This window comes from Engraulis encrasicolus, chromosome 4 (genome assembly GCF_034702125.1).
Source record: "Engraulis encrasicolus isolate BLACKSEA-1 chromosome 4, IST_EnEncr_1.0, whole genome shotgun sequence".
Classification (NCBI taxonomy): Eukaryota; Metazoa; Chordata; class Actinopteri; order Clupeiformes; family Engraulidae; genus Engraulis; species Engraulis encrasicolus.
This window is the reverse complement of record NC_085860.1, coordinates 9761202-9786029: the sequence shown is the minus strand read 5'-3', so window position 1 is coordinate 9786029 and position 24828 is coordinate 9761202. Positions and strand designations below refer to the sequence as shown.

General features: G+C 47.4%; 1 protein-coding gene across 3 annotated transcripts in view; it reads left to right on the top strand.

The window, feature by feature from the left end:
- wwp2 (WW domain containing E3 ubiquitin protein ligase 2) overlaps positions 1–24828 on the top strand; it is a 54336-nt gene that overhangs the window by 11555 nt on the left and 17953 nt on the right. For all 3 annotated transcript variants that reach the window (XM_063196649.1, XM_063196647.1, XM_063196650.1), the window contains exons 6-11: positions 1974–2052; positions 8913–9076; positions 9783–10017; positions 10599–10688; positions 15663–15837; positions 24082–24136. In XM_063196649.1, coding sequence (XP_063052719.1) covers positions 1974–2052; positions 8913–9076; positions 9783–10017; positions 10599–10688; positions 15663–15837; positions 24082–24136 — 798 coding nt within the window. The remainder of the gene's footprint in view (positions 1–1973; positions 2053–8912; positions 9077–9782; positions 10018–10598; positions 10689–15662; positions 15838–24081; positions 24137–24828) is intronic.

Here is a 24828-nt window from a genome sequence, read left to right as displayed (position 1 = left end):
CTGCCTGGTTCTCCCTCAGCATGACAGTAAGCTGTGTACAGCAGCCAGAGCTAGCAGCACACTGCATCTACAGTGGAGGCCAGCGTAGACCCACAGCTGCTTCATAAGCACAAGGATGCAGGGAGTTCCAGTGGCACACTTGGCTAAAAGCATAGTTCAAATATTGCCTACCCAAACGCTTACCAGAAATGCATTCAGTGTAATTCACATAAGATGCAAGCTTGCAGTGTGTTTGACACACTCAAATAGGCTTATGTTGCTGGGAACTCACAATAAGTTTAAAGACTCAGAGAATTTGTCTCATCTGCAATTCATTCATTGGGCTTAGTTTGAACTTTTTGCAAACACTGAACCCATTATTCTTACTTACTTTGCCTCGTTTTTGTCCTCCTGTCATCGTGAATGTCTTTTTAAATTCAGCTAAAAATCCCAATCTTGAACTTTCAGTTTTAGGGTAAGATTCCGGCCAGTTTCTTTTCCCATCTTTCTTTCTATTTTTCATTTTCTATCTGTCTACTGTCCTGCCATATGAATATGCCCCAAAGTGGTATTTATTTATTTTATTTTTTAAAGAAAATCCTTTTTAAGGATTTAAAAAACTGTTGAGGTTTTTAAGTAATTTGGCTTCTGTGCCTGTGGTGGAAGGTGGTGTGAGGTGAGGTGGAGGAGATAGTGGTGTGGTGTGGTGTGGTGTGGTGTGGTGGGGTGCGGTGAGGTGATGTGAGGAGACGGCCTTACAGTACATTTGGCAAATTGGCCAGACGGTTAAAGAGGAGGAACACCACAGTGTCTTCTTGAGCCAGTAGCAGTCAGGCTGGACCGTCCTGACGTCTCGGCAGCACAAGAAGCACTTTCATACCTGCCTCCTATTAAAAACGGGGGAGGAAAAAGAAAGACCTGGATGGAAAAGCAAAGGCAGCCCTTGTGTGTGTGTCAGCCCACTCGGCAACCATGAAACAGGGGAGGTGTGTTTACACAGGGGTAGCCAGGGGCGGCCCGCGTGAATAACATGGCGGAAAGGGAGTCGGCGGGGCATCGCAACGCAACATCAAGTCAACTCTGACATGTCAGTCACCTTAATGTGCCCGATGAATCCCCCCCACCCCCACTCCCCATTCCACTGTTAACCCCACTCTTTCTCTTTCTCTTTCTCTCTCTCTCTCTCTCTCTCTCTCTCTCTCTCTCTCTCTCTCTCTCTCTCTCTCTCTCTCTCTCTCTCTCTCTCTCTCTCTCTCTCTCTCTCTTCCTCTTCTTTTAGATCTACCTCACTCTCCTACTGTTGCGTCCTCTGAGTTCCCTGTGTCAGTGACCATGTGTCTCCGAGGTGTGTCATGAAAGACGTGTTTTGAAAACGCTGTCGCATTTGAGTCACGGGGGGATTTGGTGGTTTTGCCAACGACTAGGGCAAAAGAAGAGAGGGGGTCGCCAACCACAATGGCTGCAGTCTCTCCCCCCCCTCCACACTGAGCCTGTGGCAGTGACATGGTCGTGAATGACCACTCTCTTTCCCCCTTTTCTCTCTCCCTCCGACTCACTGTCTCTGCCTTTGTCTCTCTTAGTCTCTCTCTCACTCACTCACTCACTTTCTCTCTCTTCTCTCTCTCTCTCTCTCTCTCTCTCTCTCTCTCTCTCTCTCTCTCTCTCTCTCTCTCTCTCTCTCTCTCTCTCTCTCTCTCTCTCTCTCTCTCTCTCTCCCCTCCTCTGCTCCAACCCCTTGTCTTTCTCCCAGCAGTCACCACATTAAACCATTTAAATGACTGTATTTCACAGGCCTCACCACGCGCACCCCCTCTGGTGTCTGGTGTGGATTGATTAATGCTAATTTCATGTTGCTGCCGGTAACCTTTGCTAATAACTCTCCCCTTCACTCTTCACTGACTGCACGTAATGACTGCTGGCCTCATCACTTGCTTGGTCGTGTCCTGTTGTGATGGTCCCGTCTTTTTTTATGCTCTTTATTTATTTCATTGCAGAAATGCTGCAGTCGGACAGACCCAACCTGCGAAGGACGCAGAGTGAAGAGACACCCAGCACGGCCAGTCCCCGTGGCAGGTCAGGGGAACACCTCACACTCACACTCACACACACACACACACACACACACACTGCAGTAAATTGAGGTTCAAAATTGTGGACACTCAGCTGTTATGCAAGTCTCTCTCTCTCACTCACACACACGTACACACACACACACACACACACACACACACACACACACACACACACACACACACACACACACACACACACACACACACACACACACGCACACACGCACACACACAAATACTTCTGACGCATACTACTTTTGTCAGGGGCGGAGTGGCCCACCTTTTCCCACCGGGAGAATTTTCCCCTTGGCGGCCCTCTTTAAAAAAAAAAAAAAACAAAGCGAACATGGTTTCCTAACCAAAAAGACAAAAGCCACGAAATCTGCAGTCGTACTACATGTGGACATTAGTGTTGTCAAAATATCAACCTGAAGTGGAGAATTGTAGCCTACACCTTGATGAAATGCACAGCCAGTGGTGTAGTCTACGTAAAACGCAGGTATACGCACCCATTTCAAAATTTCAAGGATTACAGTGTATACCCACTTAAAATTGATTGATCCATTATTTACAATAGCACAAATATATACAGTAGACTATACACACACATCAAAAAATGCTCAAATATACAGTATACCCACTTCAAAAAGTAGACTACACCACTGGAGCCATCATCACAGTCCAAAGCATTCATAGGCCTAGGTTAGGCTACATCACGCTACTGTTCCATGCAAATGTGCACTCCACTGTCATTTTGACAGTTTGAAATTGAAATATCGTTTAAGGAAGACAGGATGAGCATGGGCACAAAGTTTTGGGTGTGGGGATTTTTTAGAAGAGTAGGCTTACAAAGTATAGTATAGTAGCCTATAGCTTACAAAAAGTCTGTCTACATTGTGCAATAAACCCACCATGCAGCAAATAAGCCAAACTTAGCTACTTCAAACCACAACCATAAGTCAACAAAATGTATAACCAAACGGTGTAGGCCTACCTTAAAATGCTGTCTTCTCGCAGCAAATGTCTTTGTTTCTTGCAATCACTCTACTTTAATCCACAGCTTATTAGCCTACACACCCAGCACTGGTCACATCAGAATCTTGTGTGGTAATTATTTTGTTCCATTTCTTCAGACATAGGCTACATCCTAAATGTACCACATATAAATATATGTATGATAATAATATTATTTCGACTATAAGGAGATATACTGGTAGGTCTAACAAATCAAAACAAAACCCATTGCTTCTGTTAGGTGCAGTTATCTTGCTTCTGTTAGGTGCAGTTATCTTCCTTACCACTTGGTGGAGTCTGTTCGTAACCCAAGTCAATAACCACAGAGCAAGTGAATCAGGACTGGAAAGACTGTAAACTGTAACAGTCGTGTGGAAATCGGAAAATAAATCATAATTTATTCATATTTCCATCCTTTGGTAACCAATATACATATCACAGGTTCTTCAAATACTGAAAACGAAACTGTGTTACTAAGATCTTGTAAACTTCCGCGATCTACGGTGTATGAAAATTATCAGTAGAGAAGGGGTGTGGCCAATTTACTGTTTGACACCGTCAGTGAGGTATTGCCGTCTGGTATACGGTATAAATTCTAACTAGTCAACATAGTACTAGAACAGGGAAGGGGAAAGTGGGAAGTCAGTGCTTATAAGTACCATCTCTAAATTTCAGGGCCGGTTGGGAGCGCAGTGCGGCCGCATTATTACATTTCACGGCCGCGGCCCACCGGGACAAGTCCCCGATCTCCCGACGGCCACTCCGCGCCTGACTTTTGTCCTCTCCCCATGTGCCAATCAACTGATAACCCAGCAGAGTGCTGAGAAAGACTTGCGTGGTCATGACTTTTTCTCTCTCTCTCTCTCTCTCTATACCTGAGATAAGACCCTGTAAAGCCTCAAAGCCTTCCATACCAGACCCTCCTGCAGGTTCTAGAATTCCACAAAGACTCCAGCTTCAGCCGGCCCTGATCTGATCCCCAGCAGTATGGAGAGTATGTGCAATATGCACACCTTTCTCTTGTACGTGCCTCTGCCGTCCATAATAGGCAAAAAGTACGCAAGAACATTCAGTGTGAATTGCTGAGAATTATGCTTCTGGACCGTCTCTGCTTCTGGAGGCTTTCAATGTATCTCTATTTCACCTAGTATGACTGCACGGTAGGGAAAATGATAGCAATATATTTTACTATATCAGTTGGGGGGCAGCTGTGGTGTAATGGTTAGGGAGTTGGACTGTAGATCACAGTGTTGCAGGTTCAAACCCCACCTTTACCAATTCCTTCCTTCCTGCATAGCCGAAGTGCATTTGAGCAAGGCATCAAACCCCACACTGCTACAGGGACTGTAATCAGTACCCTTTAGCATCTGTAATTCGCTTTGGATAAAAGCATCAGCTAAGTGTAATGTAATTAGGGCTTATTCATTATTATTGGGCACATTAACTAGAGGCTTTAAAATCAATTCATCGATTATTCACATTTTAATCGTATATAAATATCTCACTTGAGAACAGTGAGAGATTTTTCAACATGGAAATGACAATACATAACCTTAACCAGCAAAATATTGTTTATTTTTTTCAATGTGCTAATTAACCAAGATCATCAGACCAGTGTTCTTTTTTAGGTATAGTTAGACCTTCTGTAAGCTATAACTTTGGGTTTTTATTGTAAAAGACAATGCTTTTAGGTATATTCTGAACATTGTAAACCCAGAGTACATCTCTATTTTGCTTCAGAGGCTATAACAGACTTTGCTGATTTATCAACAGTTGATTACAAAAAAGCAGAGAGAAATCAAATCAATTTCAGCAAGCGGTACACCATTAGGTGTAATGCTGCCCACCACTGGTCTTATCCAGAACTACATAACTATATTAAAGTGTGATTAAAAATGTAATGTAACAATGTCAACAATTTCTTGTTGCCCTTTTCCCATTTTTCCATATCGTGCTCCCTCCCAGCTTTCCTTTCTGTTCCTCAGCAAGACAAAAATGGTAGGTCTCATCATCAAGTTTGACCTGTTTATTATTACAATTTCTTAACGATTCCCCAACCTTCTGGTCTTGCTAATGATGTCTGCTGATACCAGCATGTGCTCTCTTTAATCGTGTTATAGATCACAATTTTCATGCAAGTCATTGAAGAAGAGTATGGTGCAGACGGTATTAACTTTTCCCCTTTTATTTAACTTGGGGTCCACAACACCATTTCCCCTCCGAGTCTGATGAGAACACCCGATTGGTCTTGAGGCAAGACGCAGACCTCAAGCTGGAATCGTGCTGTAAAGCAGACATTCACTAAGGTCCCCTGTTGACGGAGAACAGGAGTGTGTTTGGAGCCACTGGAGAAAACCACTCAGGCCTGATGCAAGCCAGGAGCGTCTAGGAGAACCCTACAAAGGACATGGCCACAAGCAACAACAAAAAAAAGGAGAACATGTCCATCCCCTTCCCTCCCCCTGCAATTCCCCTGCCCAGACACCCACAGGAAGTGTCTGTGTATTTACTCTAATGCGCCCAACATAGAGGGACATGCCAGCAGGCCGAGAGGTTCTTTCAGCGGCGATGTCCATCTGCCTGTCTCGAGGGGGGTATGCAAGCGGGGTTGTGGGACAAGAGGACGGCGTGAAGCAATGAAGAAAACATGCCACTGACTGCTCCTGCCGTCCCGCCAGTCTCCCATGACGGGGTAGCGAATGATGCAGACCCCACACAGACGCAGACACTCTGAGGCCCCTGTCCATGCACCAATCTCACATGTGATCCTCAAGAATGTCCACCAAAACATGTTAGAATGAAGAACCCCACACAGCTGCGTTCACTCTTAGTCTTTTCTCTTATTTCGGTAAACCAGTCTGAAATCCAAACAGAAGTTTAACACCAAATCTACCCCAACCCCTTCCACCAGTACCACTGCATGGATACTACCTCCTCCTTCCCCCCGTTATAATGTTTCCATTGATTCCTGTCCAAGTTTGTGCTTAGCATTCCAGTATCTGAGGGGGTAGAAACCAACATGTTTGTATTGTATAAAAGTATACGTCGGAAAGAAACACTAAATTTAGCCACTAGGAAAATATGAGTGTGTGTGTGTGTGTGTGTTTCGAAAGAAATAGAAGGTCACACTGACACCTCTTTGTGTGCGCGTCTGTGAGTCAGTGTTCAGTTCCTCCGACTCGACGACAGAGAGGTTCCTTCATACCTTGCCCGAAACAGAGCGCTCTTTGAACACTCAAGCGCAAACAGATTTTTATTTTTTATTTATTTTTTCCCTCCCGTCCTGCCTCTTGGACTTGTAGCAACTTGTCTTTATCAAATCAGACACGCGTCATCAACTCAAACACACTTCTGCAAGATTAGAAATATCCTGAGCTAAACATGATACTTCTTCATGTGAAATTGTCTGGCTACAAGTGCATAATTCTCATGCACAGGTACAGAGGAACAACCGCCTCCTGCCACTTCTCTTATTATTAGCATGCATTGCATTGGCCACATTATTTAATTCTTCCGCCTAACGTCTCATCACAGGTCATCGTTCTTTAACATCAGATCAGAGCCCCATCTGTCACCCTGAATGTATCATGGAAGTGACAGAGCCTTCCATGTTGCTGCTCCCATTCTTTGGAACAATCTGCCCGACCACATCCAGAGTGCCCCTTCACTGGCCATGTTTAATCCCTTAGCGCAGCACTATGGCTCTCTGTAAAGTCATGGCAATGTTGTTATGATGTAGTTAAGCATTTTCAGCAAGTGAATTGGGTCGCCGGCGACCCCTGCTGCAGTAAGAGGCTACGCAACACCTTAAGACACATCTCTTCGTGCAGGCTTATGGCTGCTAGTTCCACAAGCACTTTCACTTACATGCATTCACACACACGCTCACACACTGAGGCGCAAACACACACTCACACTTTCCAACACAACACTCTGTGAAGCGTCTTTGGGTGTTTTGAAAGGCGCTATATAAAACGAAAGTATTATTATTATTATTATCTACAATCTAGTGTTCAAATCTCAAAAGGCCAAATGAGGAACTTCTGCTCTGCATCACTGAGTTTGGGTATTTAATAAAGCCTTGTCAAAAAACATCAAATCAAGAGGGGAGTGCAAGCTGTCTTTGTGCTTTTAAAGTTCTCAATACATGTAACGTGTCATATGGTGCACAGAGGTGGTTATCTGAGGAAGGATCCGAAAAGGAGCCTTGGCTGTAGACTTTATAGCTGAGGAGGAGATCATTATGAGGTCAATTCCGGGATGTGAATATGGCCATGATGATGATGAAGATGATGATGATGATGTGATGGCGACGCGGTGAACACTATAGCCCGCTCTGCTGGAACAGTCTGCCAGTTCGAGGCTGGAAGTGGCTGGTCAACATGCCAGCAGCAGATCAGAACGTTTGGGGGCAGGTTGTGGTGAAATTTGCCAGTCCGAACCATCAGCATGTAATTTGGACGCTCTTGTGTTTATTTTATAAAGGGTCCCCTCTTTGTAGCCAAGCCACAGATTCTTAGGCAGCGTGTGCGTCTGGATTTTTCTTTCCGCTCCCCAAATTTTGTCTCGTCTTGCCGAGCAACCGTATTTTCTGTATTTGACGCAAGTCGTGCCCCATAATCATTGATTGCAAGATTCTTTGCAGGGTCTGTGAGAAAAATGATGATTGCTAAACAGAGGTGAAACAGTGTTTTCTTACATCAAACTGTTTCTTCAAGAAGAGTGCCCCTCATACCTCTTTAAAAAGATCACCCATTTAAATCCCTTCTCATTTCAGCGCTGTGTGTGGCTGGTAACCTTAAGCTCTGCTGAACTGGCAGCTGTCTGTCAAGACACCGCAGACCATCGACAAACATGGCAACTTCTGGTTCATGTATTATTAGCAACCCCCTGCCCACTGAAATCCCACATATGTAGACAACTTTGCTTTTAATTTGAGACTTTTTTTTGTATCTAACATGTGCGTCCCATGAGATACGATTACTGCTACCATTTTTGAGACGTGTGTCTGAATTGTCCTCAACTCTGTAAGCATGTGCCTTGTGGTTACATTGTTGATTCTGGAATTGGAACTTGGAGGGCCACGGATTCAAACCCTAAACTAGTATGAAGAATGTGGGTGAGGGATATGAGCAAGTAAGCAATGCTCTCCTGCACTCTCCATCCGTAGCTGAACTTCCCCTCAGCGTGTCCTCTTTTTTTAACCTATACCTGAGTAGAGCTGGGCGATATGCAACAAAAATGATATGGATTACTGTACATCACAATAAACCATGCTTATCTAAAATTCATCTTTTTATTCTTCTATATCAACTTAGAGTGTTCATAGTGACTAGACAAAATGTTGTAAAATGTGATTTAATTATATATAAGCTTTAATAATGGATAAAATTAGCTTATCACGATAGAAACGATAGACACTTTTCTATCACGATAGCAATATGTATCGTCATATCACCAACCCTATTGTTGAGTAAGAATCTCGTTAGCTAGAGTATCCTGGCCAAGAGGCATCACAAGTTATAAAATCTAGAAGAACAATAAAATACAAAGTGTTCATTATGACTGGAAGAATTGCATTTTTCATACATGAAAAGGGGGATCTTCTCCATGGTCCGCCATTTTGAATTTCCAAAAAAAGCAATTTTTAGCTGCAAAAATTTTAGGTATTTGGCAATAGGCAGCCCAGTTTCAATGAGCAACATAGTTGCAGTACCTTTTTTGACCATTTCCTGCACAGTGTCCCTTTAATAACTACGTATGTTTGTCCATATACAGCGTCAGATAAAATTAATCTAATGAGAGATGTTGTATCCTTATGGTCTCCTCTTGTGCTCTTGTCAACAGGACCAACAGGCGATCTCCGGGCAGCTCCAGGGGCACGTCTCCGGGTGGCGGCCCCCGGGGGCCCCTCCTCACCAACGGGGACCTAAACGGAGAGCAGAGCCCCGGGGCCTCCAGCCGACACCGCAACTCCAAGAGCTCCTCTCACAGCAGCCCCGGGAGCGCAGGTAGACTCACACGTGTACACACACACACACACACACACACACACACACACACACACACACACACACACACACACACACACACACACACACACACACACACACACACACACACACACACAGACACACACACACACACACACACCTCAGCCCGAAGAAAATGTATGCATGCACGTGTACATTTCACAGTCTGTGACATACTGTATGTGTCCCCTAACGCACACACACACCCACACCATACCCAGTTTTTTTGTACACCTACCCCAACGGAAATGTTTACTTACCTTTTCACTTTCCACAGTCTGTGACAAAAATATTTACCTTTCCTACACACATTGCTTTAAAAAGAAATAAAAAACAACCTTATTTTTTATCTGCCTTTTATTAAGTTGTAGGGATGATATGAGCTATAATTTTAGTAATTTACCATGTCTTTAGATGGTTATTTAGTTAGTTAGTTATTTCTCTTTGGACAGTAGCCCACAAGCATGTGTGTTTCTCTCTTTTCTCTTAGCACATACAATGATGACTACATGTTATGTGCTGTACAAATATGATTTGATTCTCACAAATACAAGTCACAAGATATGCACAGCGGACAGGCTCATAAGGCAGCACTCAGGTATTGACAGACAAAAAAAACTACATTATATATTAAACAATCCCGTCTGTCTCCCGTTCCCTTCCCCCTCGCTGTGCCGTGCTACAGGCAAAGGAGAGCTGGCCCCCAACGGCCTGGAGAACGGGCGCGCTGGCAGCCAGGCCCGCCACACCCCGCCCCCTCCCTCCCCCACATCGCTCAGGACCAGCGGCACCCCTGCCAGCAGCAGCAACCCCACCACCACCGGCCCTGATGCCGGAGCCACGCCCCCTGCGGCGCCCCCCTCGAACCCGGACCAACCCACCCCTGCTTTGGAGCCCATGCCGGATTCGCTGCCAGCTGGGTGAGCGAACAGCTGTGTGTGTGTGTGTGTGTGTGTGTGTGTGTGTGTGTGTGTGTGTGTGTGTGTGTGTGTGTGTGTGTGTGTGCGTGCGTGCGTGCGTGCGTGCGTGCGTGCGTGCGTGCGTGCGTGCGTGCGTGCGTGCGTGCGTGCGTGCGTGCGTGCGTGCGTGCGTGCGTGCGTGCGTGCGTGCGTGCGTGCGTGCGTGCGTGCGTGCGTGCGTGCGTGCGCGGCGTGCGGGCGTGCGGGCGTGCGTGTGTGCACGGCGTGTGTGCACGGCGTGTGTGCGTGTGAGAGAGACACACACAAACAGAGAGAGACAAAGAGAGCGAGAGTGAGTTTCGGTGTGAGTAAACCTAAGTGTTTATTTGCTGTGGTAAGGCTTGTTTATGTGTGTTTATGAGGGGGGTTGGAGGGTTTCCATGTGTCATTGACTTGTCACTGTCTGAAATCCTTTTTGAAAGGCTTAGTCATTGAGCCGCAAGCCACAAGCTTTGTCTTTCCATTAACTCTTTTTCCCTCTCTCTCTCTCTTTCTCTCTTTGTTGTCTGCCTGTGTTCCCCATCCCCTGTGTGTTTGTGTAGCTGGGAGCAGCGCGTGTTGCCCCATGGCAGGGTGTACTACGTGGACCACAACACTAAGACCACCACCTGGGAAAGACCCCTCCCGCCAGGGTGAGCGCTCTCTCTCTCTCTCTCTCTCTCTCTCTCTCTCTCTCTCTCTCTCTCTCTCTCTCTCTCTCTCTCTCTCTCTCTCTCTCTCTCTCTCTCTCTCTCTCTCTCTCTCTCTCTCGCCTGTCCCTCTGTCTTATTCTCTTACACATTTTGGTCTTCTTTTATTTTCAGCCAATGTTCATTTCTCCATTGGCTAGAGCCCTTTCTTTCTGCCTTTTTCCTCGTCACAGTACAAGGTTAGCAAGTATAGGTTTTAGGTTAGGCTTAGGTTAGAGAGTAGTATTATAGCCAGCTGGTATGGTTTGGTACTTTGGACTGAGTGTGTCGGTTCGTCACTCACACAAAGCTTCCAAATTATGGTCCATTATACCAAATTAGCTGGCAGTTATTCCCAAAGCCATTCACAGTTCAAGAAAACAATTAAGCTTGGGCAAGCAACGAGACATTTCAGAATAAAGTCCACCCGCCTTCGTGGTTTTATTTGTCTTGAGCGTTCTTTTTTAAAGGGGACATTTTTAGTTGTCTACAGCTGTTTTTAACCTACCCTCTGGGGCTTTACGGCACTAAATATTGACAGACAGACAGCTCTACGTTATATATAAAGTGCTGAGACCTCCCTTTCTAAGCTAAGTGTGTTTGTGTGTGTGCGTGTGTTTGCGTGCGTGCCTGCGTGCGCGTGACTTTGCGTGCGTGCCTTTGTGTGTATGTGCGTACACATGTGTGCCTGTGTGTGTGCGCTGTGCATGCGGGCGAGTATGTGTAAGTATGCACACCCTTTTGTCTGTCTGTCTGTCTGCCTGCCTGTGTGTGTGAGAATGAATGTGCTGTGTGTTAAATGCTCAGTCTCAGGTAGAGGGTGAAATATTTATGGCTCCACTCCTGTGTAATTTGTTTGACAGGCCATTAATGAGCAGTAAAGATTTACCCCCACCACACCACACCACACCCCGTAGGCCCGTACGCACCCCACCCTTTATCCACCCCACCCTGTACCCCAGCCGTACTCCCTCCACCCTCCGTCCGCCTTACAGGAAAACAGCCCCAACAACACTTTCACTGTGTTTTAAAGGTGGCCCGCTTGCTTATTATTGATTCTACAGGAGGGCAGGTTCCACACACTTGTTTCTCGCTGCCTTCCCTTGCCCCAACTAACTCACACCCACACAAACCATGTCATGTAAAGGAAGGCTGTCAGAGAAAGAGAGAGAGAGAGAGAGAGAGAGAGAGAGAGAGAGAAAGGGAAAGTGAGAGGGAAAGGTCATTCTACTGCAGCCCCCTCCCTTCCCCTCCTCAGCTCCACCACACCCCCACTTCTCTCCCCCTCCGCCCCCTCCCCCTGCTGCCTGCCACCCTCACTTTTTCCACTCGCCAGGCAAACGTCAGGGGAGCGAGAACAAAAGTCCTTTTCTTAGCGCCCTTAGCCCTGCTGCTGTGCACGGTAACCGGGGCCTGCTCCAAGTAGAAGCAGGGACTATGGACTTAAACAGGAGAGAGGAATGGATGGAGAAGGAGACAGACAGAGACAGAGACAGAAACGGGACATGACTTTACATGGCATATACTAGTGATGTCAACAATAACGGATTCAGCAATGCATCACAATGCGGGGCAGGACGATTCAATAACCGATTTGGCAAATGCCATAATTGATGCGGCATATCTTTTTTCAATTTTTAATTACTTCCGTGGTAATTTCCGGAACTCTAAATTAAATTAAAGCACTCCAAAGCATTGAAAACTGCAGGATTGATGCACACAAAAGCCAACAAAAGGTTTTATTGTATTGCCGCATGACTGATGAAAAATATGCTATATCACTACAACTTCTGAGTCATATCTCTCCAAAGCATTCACAGAGAGATAGATCTTATGCTAACAGTCTCATAATAGACATTGACAAGGAGGGAAAACAGAAAAGCGAAAATCTGCTATCTGTCTAGACATCTAACTTGTTTCTCATTGGGTTGGGGCGTTAGTTTGGCCCGCAGCCTTGTTTGCTCTACATAATTTGGCCCTTGCAGATCATTGGAGACCACTGCTGTACATGGTTGATACCATTATCTAAAGCCACTTGCAGTCACTGTCAAGGTACATGGCAATGGCCACAGTCCCTTGAGGTGTCATGGATGGAGTTCACCGAGGATGGATGGATAGATGAATGAATTTAGGGAGGGAGAGAGAGAGAGACAGAGACGGAGAGAAAGAGAGAACCCCTTGACCCCCACCCCCTTGAAGTCATGCCTGCTGCAGTGTCTGTATTCATTGAAGGAGGGTGGCATACAATGTGTGTCCTTTTTAGTTATGGTCTTAGCTCGAAATTAACTTTTTTCATCACTAGCCAGAATGGCTAGTAGATGTTAACTTTACCAGCCAGACACACACTCACTAATGGGTCGAAGTGGCTAGTAAGTTGGTCTTGTCTATCAGCCAAAATTAAATGTCACCAGCATTTGGCCATTTGGCCAGGTTGGTGTTAATTTAATGCCCTGGTTATAGTCCTTAGTTTAGGCCAGGGGTGGGGAACCTATGTCTCGAGGGCCATTTACGGCCCTTGAAACCATATTATCCGGTGCCCGACATCGTTTTAATGTAATGCAGCCTCACATGAAATATAACATATTTTGTAAATGAATCTTAGAAATTTGTTATATACAGGGTATTTAGAGAAGGTTTGGTCTGTTTAAAGGTGCTGCCTTCAATATAGGCCTAAAGTGCCATGGTAAATCCTGGTTTGTAATCATAGTACAGCCCTCGGAGCACTTTTATGGCCCTTGGAGGAATTTGAAATGGCCCCTCGAATGAAAAAAGGCTCCCCACCGCTGGTTTAGGCACATCAATGCTCTCCTCCTGTCACTGTCGCTCCTCACAACCCCCCCCCCCCCTCTTTCGGTGAGAGATTGTCTTATTTTCCCTGCCTGCCTCGTCATTTCTCCACTCCCCTCTTCCTCTTGTCTGCAACACGCACGCACGCACGCACGCACGCACGCACACACACACACAACACAGAAAGGCAAGGCAAGTCCATTTGTAAAGCTCATTTGATACACCAACACAGTTCAGTGCTTCACAAAAAATAAAAGCATAGAACCGCAACAGATTAAATAAGTGTTAGAGCATAAAACATAAAAATGCACACACACACACACACACACACACACACACACACACACACACACACACACACACACACACACACACACACACACACACACACACACACACACACACACACACACACACACACACACACACACACACACACACACACACACACACGGCACTGTGTGACTGTGATTTTCAGACAAAGGGCTGTGTTGCCTGGCTCTGTTGGGAGGGTGCGGATGTGATGTGATGTGATGTGATGTGATGTGGTGTGGTGTGGTGTGAGGAGAGGCTATCAGCTATCTCCAGACCTCTGGGCCCAGCCACTCAGAACAGGCCAGAGGAATACTTGACTCTAAAAGTCCACTCCACAGAAGGGGCTCGGGCCAGCCCTGGAGACCTGGAGACAAGCCGTGCGCATATCCGTGTGCGCGACTGTGCGCGTGTGCGAAAAGGGAGACACAGAGAGAGACAGATCTAAAGAGACAGATCTAAAGCGACAGAGTGAGTGAGAAAAAATGTAGGGTATGTTTGTGTGTTTGTGGGTTTGTGTGTCTATGAGCAAGAGAGAGCGAGACAGAGAAAGAACGAGATAGAAGGGAGAGAGAGAGAGTGTGTGTGAGCATGAATGTATGTGCTTGTATGCATGTGTGTGTGTGTGTGTCAGAGATGGAGTGAGAGAAAGTGTGCGTGCGTGCGTGCGTGTGCATGCATGTGCCTGCGAGCGTGTGTGTGCGTGTGCTCGTGTTTGAGCATGAGCAAGGCTAAGTGTGTGCGCCTGCCTGCATGTGTGTGTTGGTCCACGGAAGTCTGGTGTTTTCTCATCCAAATTCTGCACGGGTTGAGTCAGAGGTATGAGAATAGCCACAAGGCATACTTGGGGGAAGCGCAGCGCACCGAGGGGAACGGCAGAAATGTTTTAGGGGTGAAAAACTCACCCACTTTTGCTGCAGGTATTTTAAGAGCCGCACGAGATCACTGTGTGATGTTGCATATTTTGAGCACGCTCTGTACTTTTCACCATTCTGGTTGGGATCAAACGACTGTTGACTCTGTGTGTGTGTGTGTGTGTGTGTATCTGTCTGTGTCTGTGTCTGTGTGTGTCTGTGTGTGTCTGTGTGTGTGCATTATGTGTCCAAATCCACTGAAAGATTATAGGTTTAGAGTGTCCTCATCTGCATTGGGATGGGATGTCCGCTGTAATCGAAGTTGATCTTGTGGCCTCCACGTTAGCCGCCATTGAGCTATCTGGTGTCTTGAAACTATAAAGATATGTCTGATCTTGTAGCCGCACATCGTGTGTGTACGTGAGCATATGTGTGTGTTACATCTTCCCTGTCTTTATGCATTACTGATTTAGAATCTGTGTTATCTTTTATACTCTGTGTGTATGTGTGTGTGTGTGTCTGTGTATGTCTGTGTATTAGTACTTTACATATTCCCTGAGTGTATTTGTGTCCCTGGGTGTGTCTGTGCAAGCATGTGTGCACATCAATGACTAAGGATATTGTTGAATCTTTTATCCTCATATATCTTCCTTCTGTGTGTGTGTGTACAAATGTGAATCCGTGTGTGTCCATGTCCGTCCGTCCGTCTGTGTTTGTGTGAGACGTGTGTGAGACGCGTGTGTGAGACGCGTGTGTGTGACGTGTGTGTGTGTGGACCACAACACATGCTACCTCTCATACCTTTTATATTCACTCACATCCTCTTTTTGTGTCCGTGTGTGTGTGTGTGTGTGTGTGTGTCCGTGTGTGTGTGTCCGTGTGTGTGTCCGTGTGTGTGTCCGTGTGTGTGTGTCCGTGTGTGTGTGTCCGTGTGTGTGTGTGTGTGTGTGTGTGTGTGTGTGTGTGTGTGTGTGTGTGTGTGTAGGTGGGAGAAGCGCGTGGACCAGCGCGGGCGCTACTACTATGTGGACCACAACACGCGCACCACCACCTGGCAGCGGCCCACGGCCGAGTCGGTGCGCAACTACGAGCAGTGGCAGAGCCAGCGCAGCCAGCTGCAGGGAGCCATGCACCAGTTCAGCCAGAGGTTCCTCTACCAGGTAACACGCCACGCACGCATGTACGCATGCCTGTCTGTCTGCCTCTTTATGTCTGTGTGTCTGTCTTTTTCTTTATGTCTTTCTGTGTCTGTCTGTCTGCCTGTCTGTTTGTCTCTCTGTGTCTGCCTGTCTTACTCTCTTTCTGAGTCTAAGTCTCTTTATATCTGTGTGTGTGTTTTGCCTGCCTAACCTTCTGTCTGTCGTACTTGGGGGAACCATGCACCAGGTTAAGCTAGGTTTGTGCTTCTCCTGCACTGAAGTGGACATAACCGGAACCTAACTACTAGAAGTGTGTGTGTGTGTGTGTGTGGGGGGGGGGGGGGTGGACGGACTCCTGGGCCACTCCCAGGACAATAAGGGCGCGCCGTTTTTTCCCACCAAGAATTCAAGGACACTGATGATGTCAATTTTTGGCCAATCGGGACCTTGTACTGTCTCTAGAGCAGTGTTTCTTAACTGGTGTTTCGGGAGGGACCCAAAAGTGGGTCGCGGAAGGGTCCTGGGTGGGTCGCGGTGCTGTGGTGTAAAAATGTATTTATTCCTCTCCAGTTGATAGACATGTTGTATAGATTTTCAGCATAAAATACAAATGCTGATACAAAACATAGGCTACTGTATGTATGCTACCAAATGAGTGGTGATCTTTTTGATAATGAGAATCAATTAGTCAGTTTCCGACCGCATACCAACAATTGGGTCACAACATAATGTCCGGAGAATTGTGGGTCCCGAAACTATTCCAGTTAAGAACCCCTGCTCTACACTCGCCTCCAAAAGAGTTGTCGCCTACCCATCTGTTTGGCATAACAGCTAATAACCTGACTTTCAATTAATCACTTGGCTTCAGAAGTCACTCATATGAAAGCTACAACCCTCTCGAATGAAAATGAATGTACAAAAATAAATTTCATGCACCAAAGAAAGATTGACCCTTTAATGAACACAGACAGGGCAGATTTTGACAAGACAAAAGTTTTGTCGCCTATCGAACATAATGTGAAAATGAGCAGATAAGTGCTGTCTGGGCCATTCCAAAACCTCAATCTTATTCCGGTGAAGCTATTGTTTTGTCGATTTAGGCGTGTGTCATATTTGTCATTCTGAAAGATGAAGTTCCTCCGCATCTTCACCTTTCTAACAGGGGCCAAAGGCTTTATACCACTACCACAGCCCCTGTGGAACTTTTCAGGGGTGGGCACTGTAATAATGATAACTTTTGAAACAATGCTTTCCTTATCCTGTGTTTGTTTCTCCTGACTTTGTCCCATCTGTCCATTTGTCCTGTCTGTATATGTGTGCGGATGGGCTTTGTTAGCTACTGGGAGGTGGAGGGGGTGTTGTCTTGGCCTGGTGTGGTGTGGTGGTGGGGGGGTGGAGTAGGGTCTGGCTTGAGCAGGCCCTGGGTTAGGCACACATAGGCATCTTTTGTGAGCACATGTTTGGTCTACAGACTTGTTTTCTGACTTCTGTGTCTGTGTGTTTGCATGGTGTGCGAGTGTGGAGACCCACAGATGTAACATTCTTCTTATTCATGTTGTGCTCTGAGCTGCGCGCTAAGTTGGCGTCTGTCTACCACCTGTGTGTGTGTGTTTTCTTACGTTCTCAGTCTGTCTTGCTGTGTGTATTTGACTGTATGGCTGTGTGTTGCAGTGTGTGTGTATAAGTCTGGGTCTGTGTGTGTGTGAGAGAGACTGTGTGTGTACTTGCACCTTATCTGCGTTGACCTCTGCCCTGTGTTGAGTGCTTGTGTCGTGGCCCCTGGTCCCCTCTGAGAAAGTTTGACGGCTGTGTGGAGTACTTTTCCATTGCACCTCCCAAATCCCATGTCTTGGCCTCTTAGCCCTGTACTGCCCCCACACTCCCACGTACACACACACACACACACACACACACACACACACACACACACACACACACACACACACACACACACACACACACGCTTTGAGTACCGCCTCAAAATGCCCGCTCATCATGTTGGGTAATGCATCAGGGCACCAAAGTGAGGCGAGTGGACTAAGAGGCGGTGCAGGATAGGAATAATAAACAACTCTCTTTTTCTCCCCTTTTCTATTTTTTCATTGGTTTTTCCCTCCCTCCCTCCCATCAAAAAGCACATCTAGTTGCATGGCAATTATGAAAAAAGGGGGCAACTCCTCTTCAGTCCTTATTTAAACTTTTCCGTCTCTCTCCTCCTCCTCCTCCTCCTCCTCCTCCTACTCACTTTCTCTTTCTGTCTCTCTGTCTTTCTCTCCCACCCCGTCATTTATACTTATACCCTCACCCTCTTCATGCATCTTTCTTTTGTCTTCAAACTTCACCAACCTCTCCTCTCCTCTCCTCTCCTCTCCTCTCCTCTCCTCTCCTCTCCTCTCCTCTCCTCTTCTCTCCTCTCCTCTCCTCTCCTCTCCTCTCCTCTCCTCTGTCTTCTTTTTATTTTCTCTCCTGTCCTCTCCTTTGTCCTCTCTCCTCTCCTCTCCTCTCCCCTTTTCTCTTCCTCCTCTCTCCCCCACCCCACTCCTCCTCCGTGCCCCTCTGGGATCAGGCCTTTCCCTCCCCTGCTGATAGGGCCTGTTTGGGTTTGGGTGAGTAGGCCGCCTGATAGTTTGGCCTATTTTTAGGAGAGCGCTGTGTGAAAACGAGTAAAGCGGGGGAGAAAAAACACAGAACACACACACACACACACACACACACACACGTTCCAATTCGCAGGCACACAAAGCACCAGGCAACGCAGTGGCCCCCTTTTTCCCTCTTGGGACTTTTACATCAGTCTCTTAGAGGCCAGATAAGAGTGTGTGTGTCTGTGTGTGTGTGTCTGTGTGTGTGTGTCTGTGTCTGTGTGTGTGTGTCTGTGTGTGTGTGTCTGTGTGTGTGTGTCTGTGTCTGTGTGTGTGTGTCTGTGTGTGTGTGTCTGTGTGCGTGCGTGCGCGCATGTGCATGTGTGTGTAGCTGTGTGTGTGTGTGTAGCTGTGTGGGTAAGGGGGTTTCTATTAGGCCTGTGTCTGGACAGGCTGAAATAGCCCTCATGCTGTGCGGAGGTGGCCCAGGATGCGACTGGTTGGACCAGACATGGCCACCTCACAGACCCGACTGAGGGAGGGAGGGAGGAAGGAAGGAGCTTGGCCTGCGTTGGCGGGAAGATGCTGCATTTGTCCATAGCATGTCTAATGATATGGCAGAGAATAGAATGCGTCATTGCCACCCAGCTTAACCCACTACACACAATCTCACACACATACACACACACACGTATGCACACACACACACACACAGGACAAGGAGGTGTGGAGAGAGAGAGATGGAGAGATAGAGAGATGAAGGGAAAGAGAGCGGGGGGCCGCCTCACTTAGTACATGACTCAGTGTCATGCCCGGGCTCCAAAGAATGTGGCACCTGATTCATACATTACTCTGTGGCACACCACACACACACACACACACACACACACACACACACACACACACACACACACACACACACACACACACACACACACACACACACACACACACACACACACACACACACACACACACACACTGATTCTAATGCAGACGTGACACTGGTGCACAGGGGATAATAAAGTTGCCCAGAAAACATACGTGACCCTTCTGAAATGCTTAGGCCTCTTCCACAGCCTTTGACGGGGGCACACACGCTTGCATAGAATGATTTTCAGTGAGTGTGTGTGTGTGTGTGTTTGCATGAGCATTCGGCGAGCATTTGGGCCATAATTGCAGCTCGTTAGGAACTCCTGAGAGAGCAGTCTCAGTCATTAACTGCTGTTTCCGCCTCTCCTTCCAGAAAAGCCCCTTCCCTCTCTCTCTCTCTCTCTCTCTCTCTCTCTCTCTCTCTCTCTCTCTCTCTCTCTCTCTCTCTCCTTCCTTTCCCCCCTCCCTTTCCTTTTTTCCCGCTCTCTCTTTTCCTCCCCTTCCCGCGTGATCATACATTAAGAAAGCGATTGCATTCAGACAGCACACACTACACTCTCAGAATTTTCTGGAACACTTTGTCACTCTGTTACCTGTCTTGAGGCTTTGCACACCAACCCAGCCCGCTCCCATGGTATGAATAATTTAAAAACCTAGCTGTGAGTGAAAAGGCTGCCCGCCCTGTTTCTGTCCTCTGTTCTCTGGTTCTCTGGTTCTGAAATCGTGAAGGGCGCTGCCATTTCAGCAAACACTCAAGTTAAGTCTGTTTTCTTTTCAGTTTCTGACCTACTGATAGTGGTTAAAATAAAGAACACTTTTACACACGTGAACCTTTTTGATATAAGAAGAGGCACATTTTGCTTTGATGTAAACACGTTACCAGGCAATGTTTGGATCTTGTCTGGATCGTCTCCAGGCCTCCTCTGGTGAAACCTGGCTAGGGACGGATGGCTGCAGCCAGTGAGTGGGCCATTCTGGCTGCTCAAGTCCTGTCCTGACACTTCTCATCCCACTGTTCAGCCAAGGCTGTGTTGGTGTGGCATGTTGCAGAGACTGCATGGCGTCAATGAGGCGGTCAGAGATGTGTTTGTGCAAAAATGTGCGCGCACACACACACACACACACACACACACACACACACACACACACACACACACACACACACACACACACACACACACACACACACACACACAGAGGTCAGAGATGTTTGCCCGCTTTCAGCCCCTTTCACGGCCTCATTCTGACCTTCGCGTTTTCTCCTCTCCTCTCCTCTCCTCTCCTCTCCTCTTGCCTCTCCTTTCCTCTCCTCTCCTCTCCTCTCCTCTCCTCTCCTCTCCTCTCCTCTCCTCTCCTCTTGCCTCTCCTTTCCTCTCCTCTCCTCTCCTCTCCTCTCCCTTGACCTCTTAACAACTTAACTGCCTCTCTTGTCTCACTCCTTTTGCTACCTCTTTCTTACTCTGTTTTCTCATTTTTCTTCTCGTTCTTCTTCATCTTCTTCTTCCTCTTCTTCTTCGGTCTCTCACTATTTTTTTTTCTGTTCATTTCCTCCTGGCGCGAGGAACATTGAATGGTGAGGGCAGAGAATGAGAGGGAGAGAGAGAAAGAGAAGGAGAGAGAGAGACAGAAAAGATGATGTCATGCCTGTTCTCTGTTTTTTTTCTCAGCTCCTTATTTTATTTATTTTTTTACCTTTTTTAGTCATAGAAAAGTCCGGAGGGTGGTTACCATAGACAGGCCTGTTGAGTGAGTGACGCACACAAAACAGACTACGAGACACACACACAGGGTTACACACACATACACACAGGGTTACACACACACACACAGGCACTCATGGGCAAACACGCACACACAAACGCTTACACAATCACACATGCAGACTCTAACCATTTCCCAATGCATGCACACACACACACACACACACACACACACACACACACACACACACACACACACACACACACACACACACACACACACACACACACACACACGCGCGCACGCACGCACTTTCACACACGTTTTTCCTGGCCATAAACCCACTGCCCTCTTCTCTGGCATTTGCCACTCAGACAGCAAAGTTGTTTGAGGCCCTGACAAGATGAAGTGCTCTCACACACAGACGTATAGATTTCGCCACGCAGAAACTTCTAGGACCAAGACAATTTTTTTTTTCCTGCAGCGTAGGCGAACGGAGCGTTGCGCTTTTCGCCTTCACGAATTTCAACAGCCGCTGAGAAACGAGTTGGCGCGTGCAATGGCTTGCCGCGTTCTCGACGCCTTGGCTTTAAAATGAAGTGCATATATGAGAGGAGAGGGGGAACAGGAGGAGGCGGAGAGGAGAGGAGGGGGGAATAGGAGGAGGAAGAGAAGGGAGGAGAGGAGAGGAGAGGAGAAGAAGGGAACAGAGAGCCAATAGCGAGGAGCACGAAGCAAAGGCCTCTATTGACTAAAAAGGTTATGAGGTTCAGTCGCCCCTGTGGTCAGTAAAGCGGGGCTATTTTTCACCTCTGACGGCTCCTGGGTAGTACTGCGCCACATTTGAAAGGGTGTAACCCAAATGACCAGAAGGTGATAGCACCTTATGTGTGTGTGTGTGTGTGTGTGTGTTTGCATGTGTGCATGCTTGTGCATTAGAACATAGAACATAGACAGGTATTCTTAGATACATACTGTAACGCTGTTTAGGTGTGCGTGCGTGCGTGCGTGCGTGCGTGCGTGTGTGTGTGTGTGCCTTTTGGAACACAGGTAGGTATTATTGGGTAGAGAACACTCTTTAGGACTGTTTGTGAATATGTGTGCCCACGGATAGTCATGGAATTTTACCAAAGCTTCACTGACTACAGTACATTACACCCTTGTCACGCATGCACAACATGCCAACCTAGCATGTGCACAGACACACACACGCACATGCACAAACAGACACGCGCACATTGGGTGGGTATTGTGTGTGCCGTAATATGTTTATGCTTTGGCCAGTAACACAGAAGGGGCCACACAGACGCTCAAGGCGCTCACACAAGACGTCTGCCCAGTGACAACTTCGCCATTATACAAATACACAAAATTTCCATGCCGCGGAGCAAACACACGTGTGTTTACTTGTGCGACACAGAGGTGGACCTACACTGTTGTGTGTACACACTCTCACTTACACGCGCACACAAACAAATCTATTCACACACACACTCACAAACACTTCCAAACACACACTCTCTCATGCACGCATACAGGTTGTGTGTAGACACAGGCTGAGTAAACCACGGCGGGCCCGGGGCCTGGCCTGAATAAAGGTGCTTTTGTGAGGAGGGGAGGGGAGGGCCGTGAAGGGAAGGGAAGGGGTAGGGTAGGGTGGGGAGGGTGGGTTAGGGGAGGGTTGGGGTGGGGAGGCAAATGGGGGTGGTAAAGCTGGACGGGCGCTAGCGATGAATGTGCTCTCAGTTTGTGCAGACATAACGCCTCCCTGCTCACTTTCACAGCAGCGTCAGAAAAGAGAGAGAGAGAGAGGGAGGGAGAGAGAGAGTGAGGTAGAGAAAGAGAGAGAGAGAGAGAGTGAGGGAGAGTGAGGGAGAGAGAGAGAGGGAGAGAGAGCGAGGCAGGCAGGCACCCCCCGTTAGAATTAGAAGTTGGGTGGAGAAGAAAGAGGTGGGGCATGTGAGTAGCCAGTGAGCTCATTGGAAGTGTGTGTGTGTGTGTGTGTGTGTGTGTGTGTGTGTGTGTGTGTGTGTGTGTGTGTGTGTGTGTGTGTGTGTGTGTGTGTGTGTGTGTGTGTGTGTGTGTGTGTGTGTGTGTGTGTGTGTGTGTGTGTGTGTGTGTGTGTGTGTGTGTGTTGTACGTGTGTATACGCCTGCCCGCTTGGTGTTTTTATTTTTTCCTCCCTCTTCTCGCACTCCTTTCCTCCCACCCCACCCCTTTCCCCTTACTCCTTCATGGTTTGTCTCTTTCTCTCCTCCTCTTCTTTCCTCCTCCCTCCCCTTGTGCTGTGAGCGTGCGTGTAGTTTTTGGAAAGGCATACAAGTCGCGCCACTCAGCTCCTCCGTCAGTCTCTCGTTATCACAGCTCCAGGAGGGAGAGAGAGCAACAAGCTCCACTGACCCGCTCGCTCGCTCGCTCCAGAGGCTTTGCCCTCCGACCTCAACCTTGCTCACCACACCGCACCGCACTCGGTCACTTGGTCACTTCATCACCACAGCGCTCTCCCCGCGTCTCGCAAAAACCTACTACCAGCACCGGGACAAAAAAAAAGAAAAAACAAAGGGGAGAGAAAGAAAGAAGAAGAAAGATAGAAGCATCATCTCAGCCAGCCAGCCCACCAGAGAGGACGACTCTTACTTGCTCTACTCCTTGACAGTGTTCCACACGTGGCTGGCGCGTTAATCTCTTTTTTTTTGTTGCTTCTCCTCTGTGGTTTTGTCTGTTTTTCGTTTTCTCTCGTTTTCCCCATATTTTTTTTTTGTTGGTGTGCTTTTCTGGGTGCATTCTTTTCTGATCTCCCCTCCCTTTTGGGTGGTGTGAAGACGTGTGAAGAAGCTGTGCGGTTAAAGTGTGATGAATTTCACATGGGACCGCCATAAGAGAGGACACAGGGCAGCGGCCCCAAAGACTGACACAGAGAGAAGCAGCATGAAGAAGAAGAAGAGAAAGGAGGAGGAGGAGGAGGAGAAGATGTTCAGAGGCATAGAGGAGTAGGAGAAGGAAAAGTGCTGGTCGAACTGCACTGAACTGGATCTGTATTCTGACCTCCTCTCCATCCCCCTCTCTCTCTCTTTCTCTCGCTCTCTCGCTCTCTTTCTCCTCTCCATAGCCATCCGGGGCGCCTGTTGAAAATGATCCGCTGGGTACTCTTCCTCAAGGCTGGGGTAAGTGTACACACACACACACACACACACACACACACACACACACACACACACACACACACACACACACAGACACAGACACAGACACGGACATGCTGAAGTATTTTCTAGGTGAAGCTGCAATCTAGGAGTGTGCTGTGAATATGTTCTGCAGTTCAAAAGAGCAGAAATAGCATTGAAACCACCGCTGATCTGTGTTTTTGTGGCCCTCGTCACATAGCACCTCATCTGGCAACGCCATGATGGTGTTGGGTGATGGTGGCGGTCGCCGCTCTAAACTCCGATGTCTTGCCACAGGGGTGAAGGTTAGCCAGGTTAGGTTAGGGGGGGGCGAGCCAGGGGTCCCCTCTCGTTACACAGTCCAGAGGTCAGCACTGGAGACTGGAGACTTCTGCAAGTCATTAGTGTGCACTGCTCAATCTTTCATTCAGACACAAACCCCTTTTTATAGTACTGCCCCCCTCCTTCCTGCCTGAGGTGGTTTCAGCCGTGAGGCCTAAAGTTAATGAATTATGTTGGTCTTCAGCTTTCGAGTTGTGAGGTTTGATGGTTTAATTACTTTTTTTGGTTTTACTACTTTTTTGCTGTATTTTATTTTATATGTTCATTTACTGCGAGCCACCAATGTATAGCCTGCCAACGGGAGGTTTGCAGTCACACCACAGGCAGGGGCCGCTTTTGCTGGCCCTGTG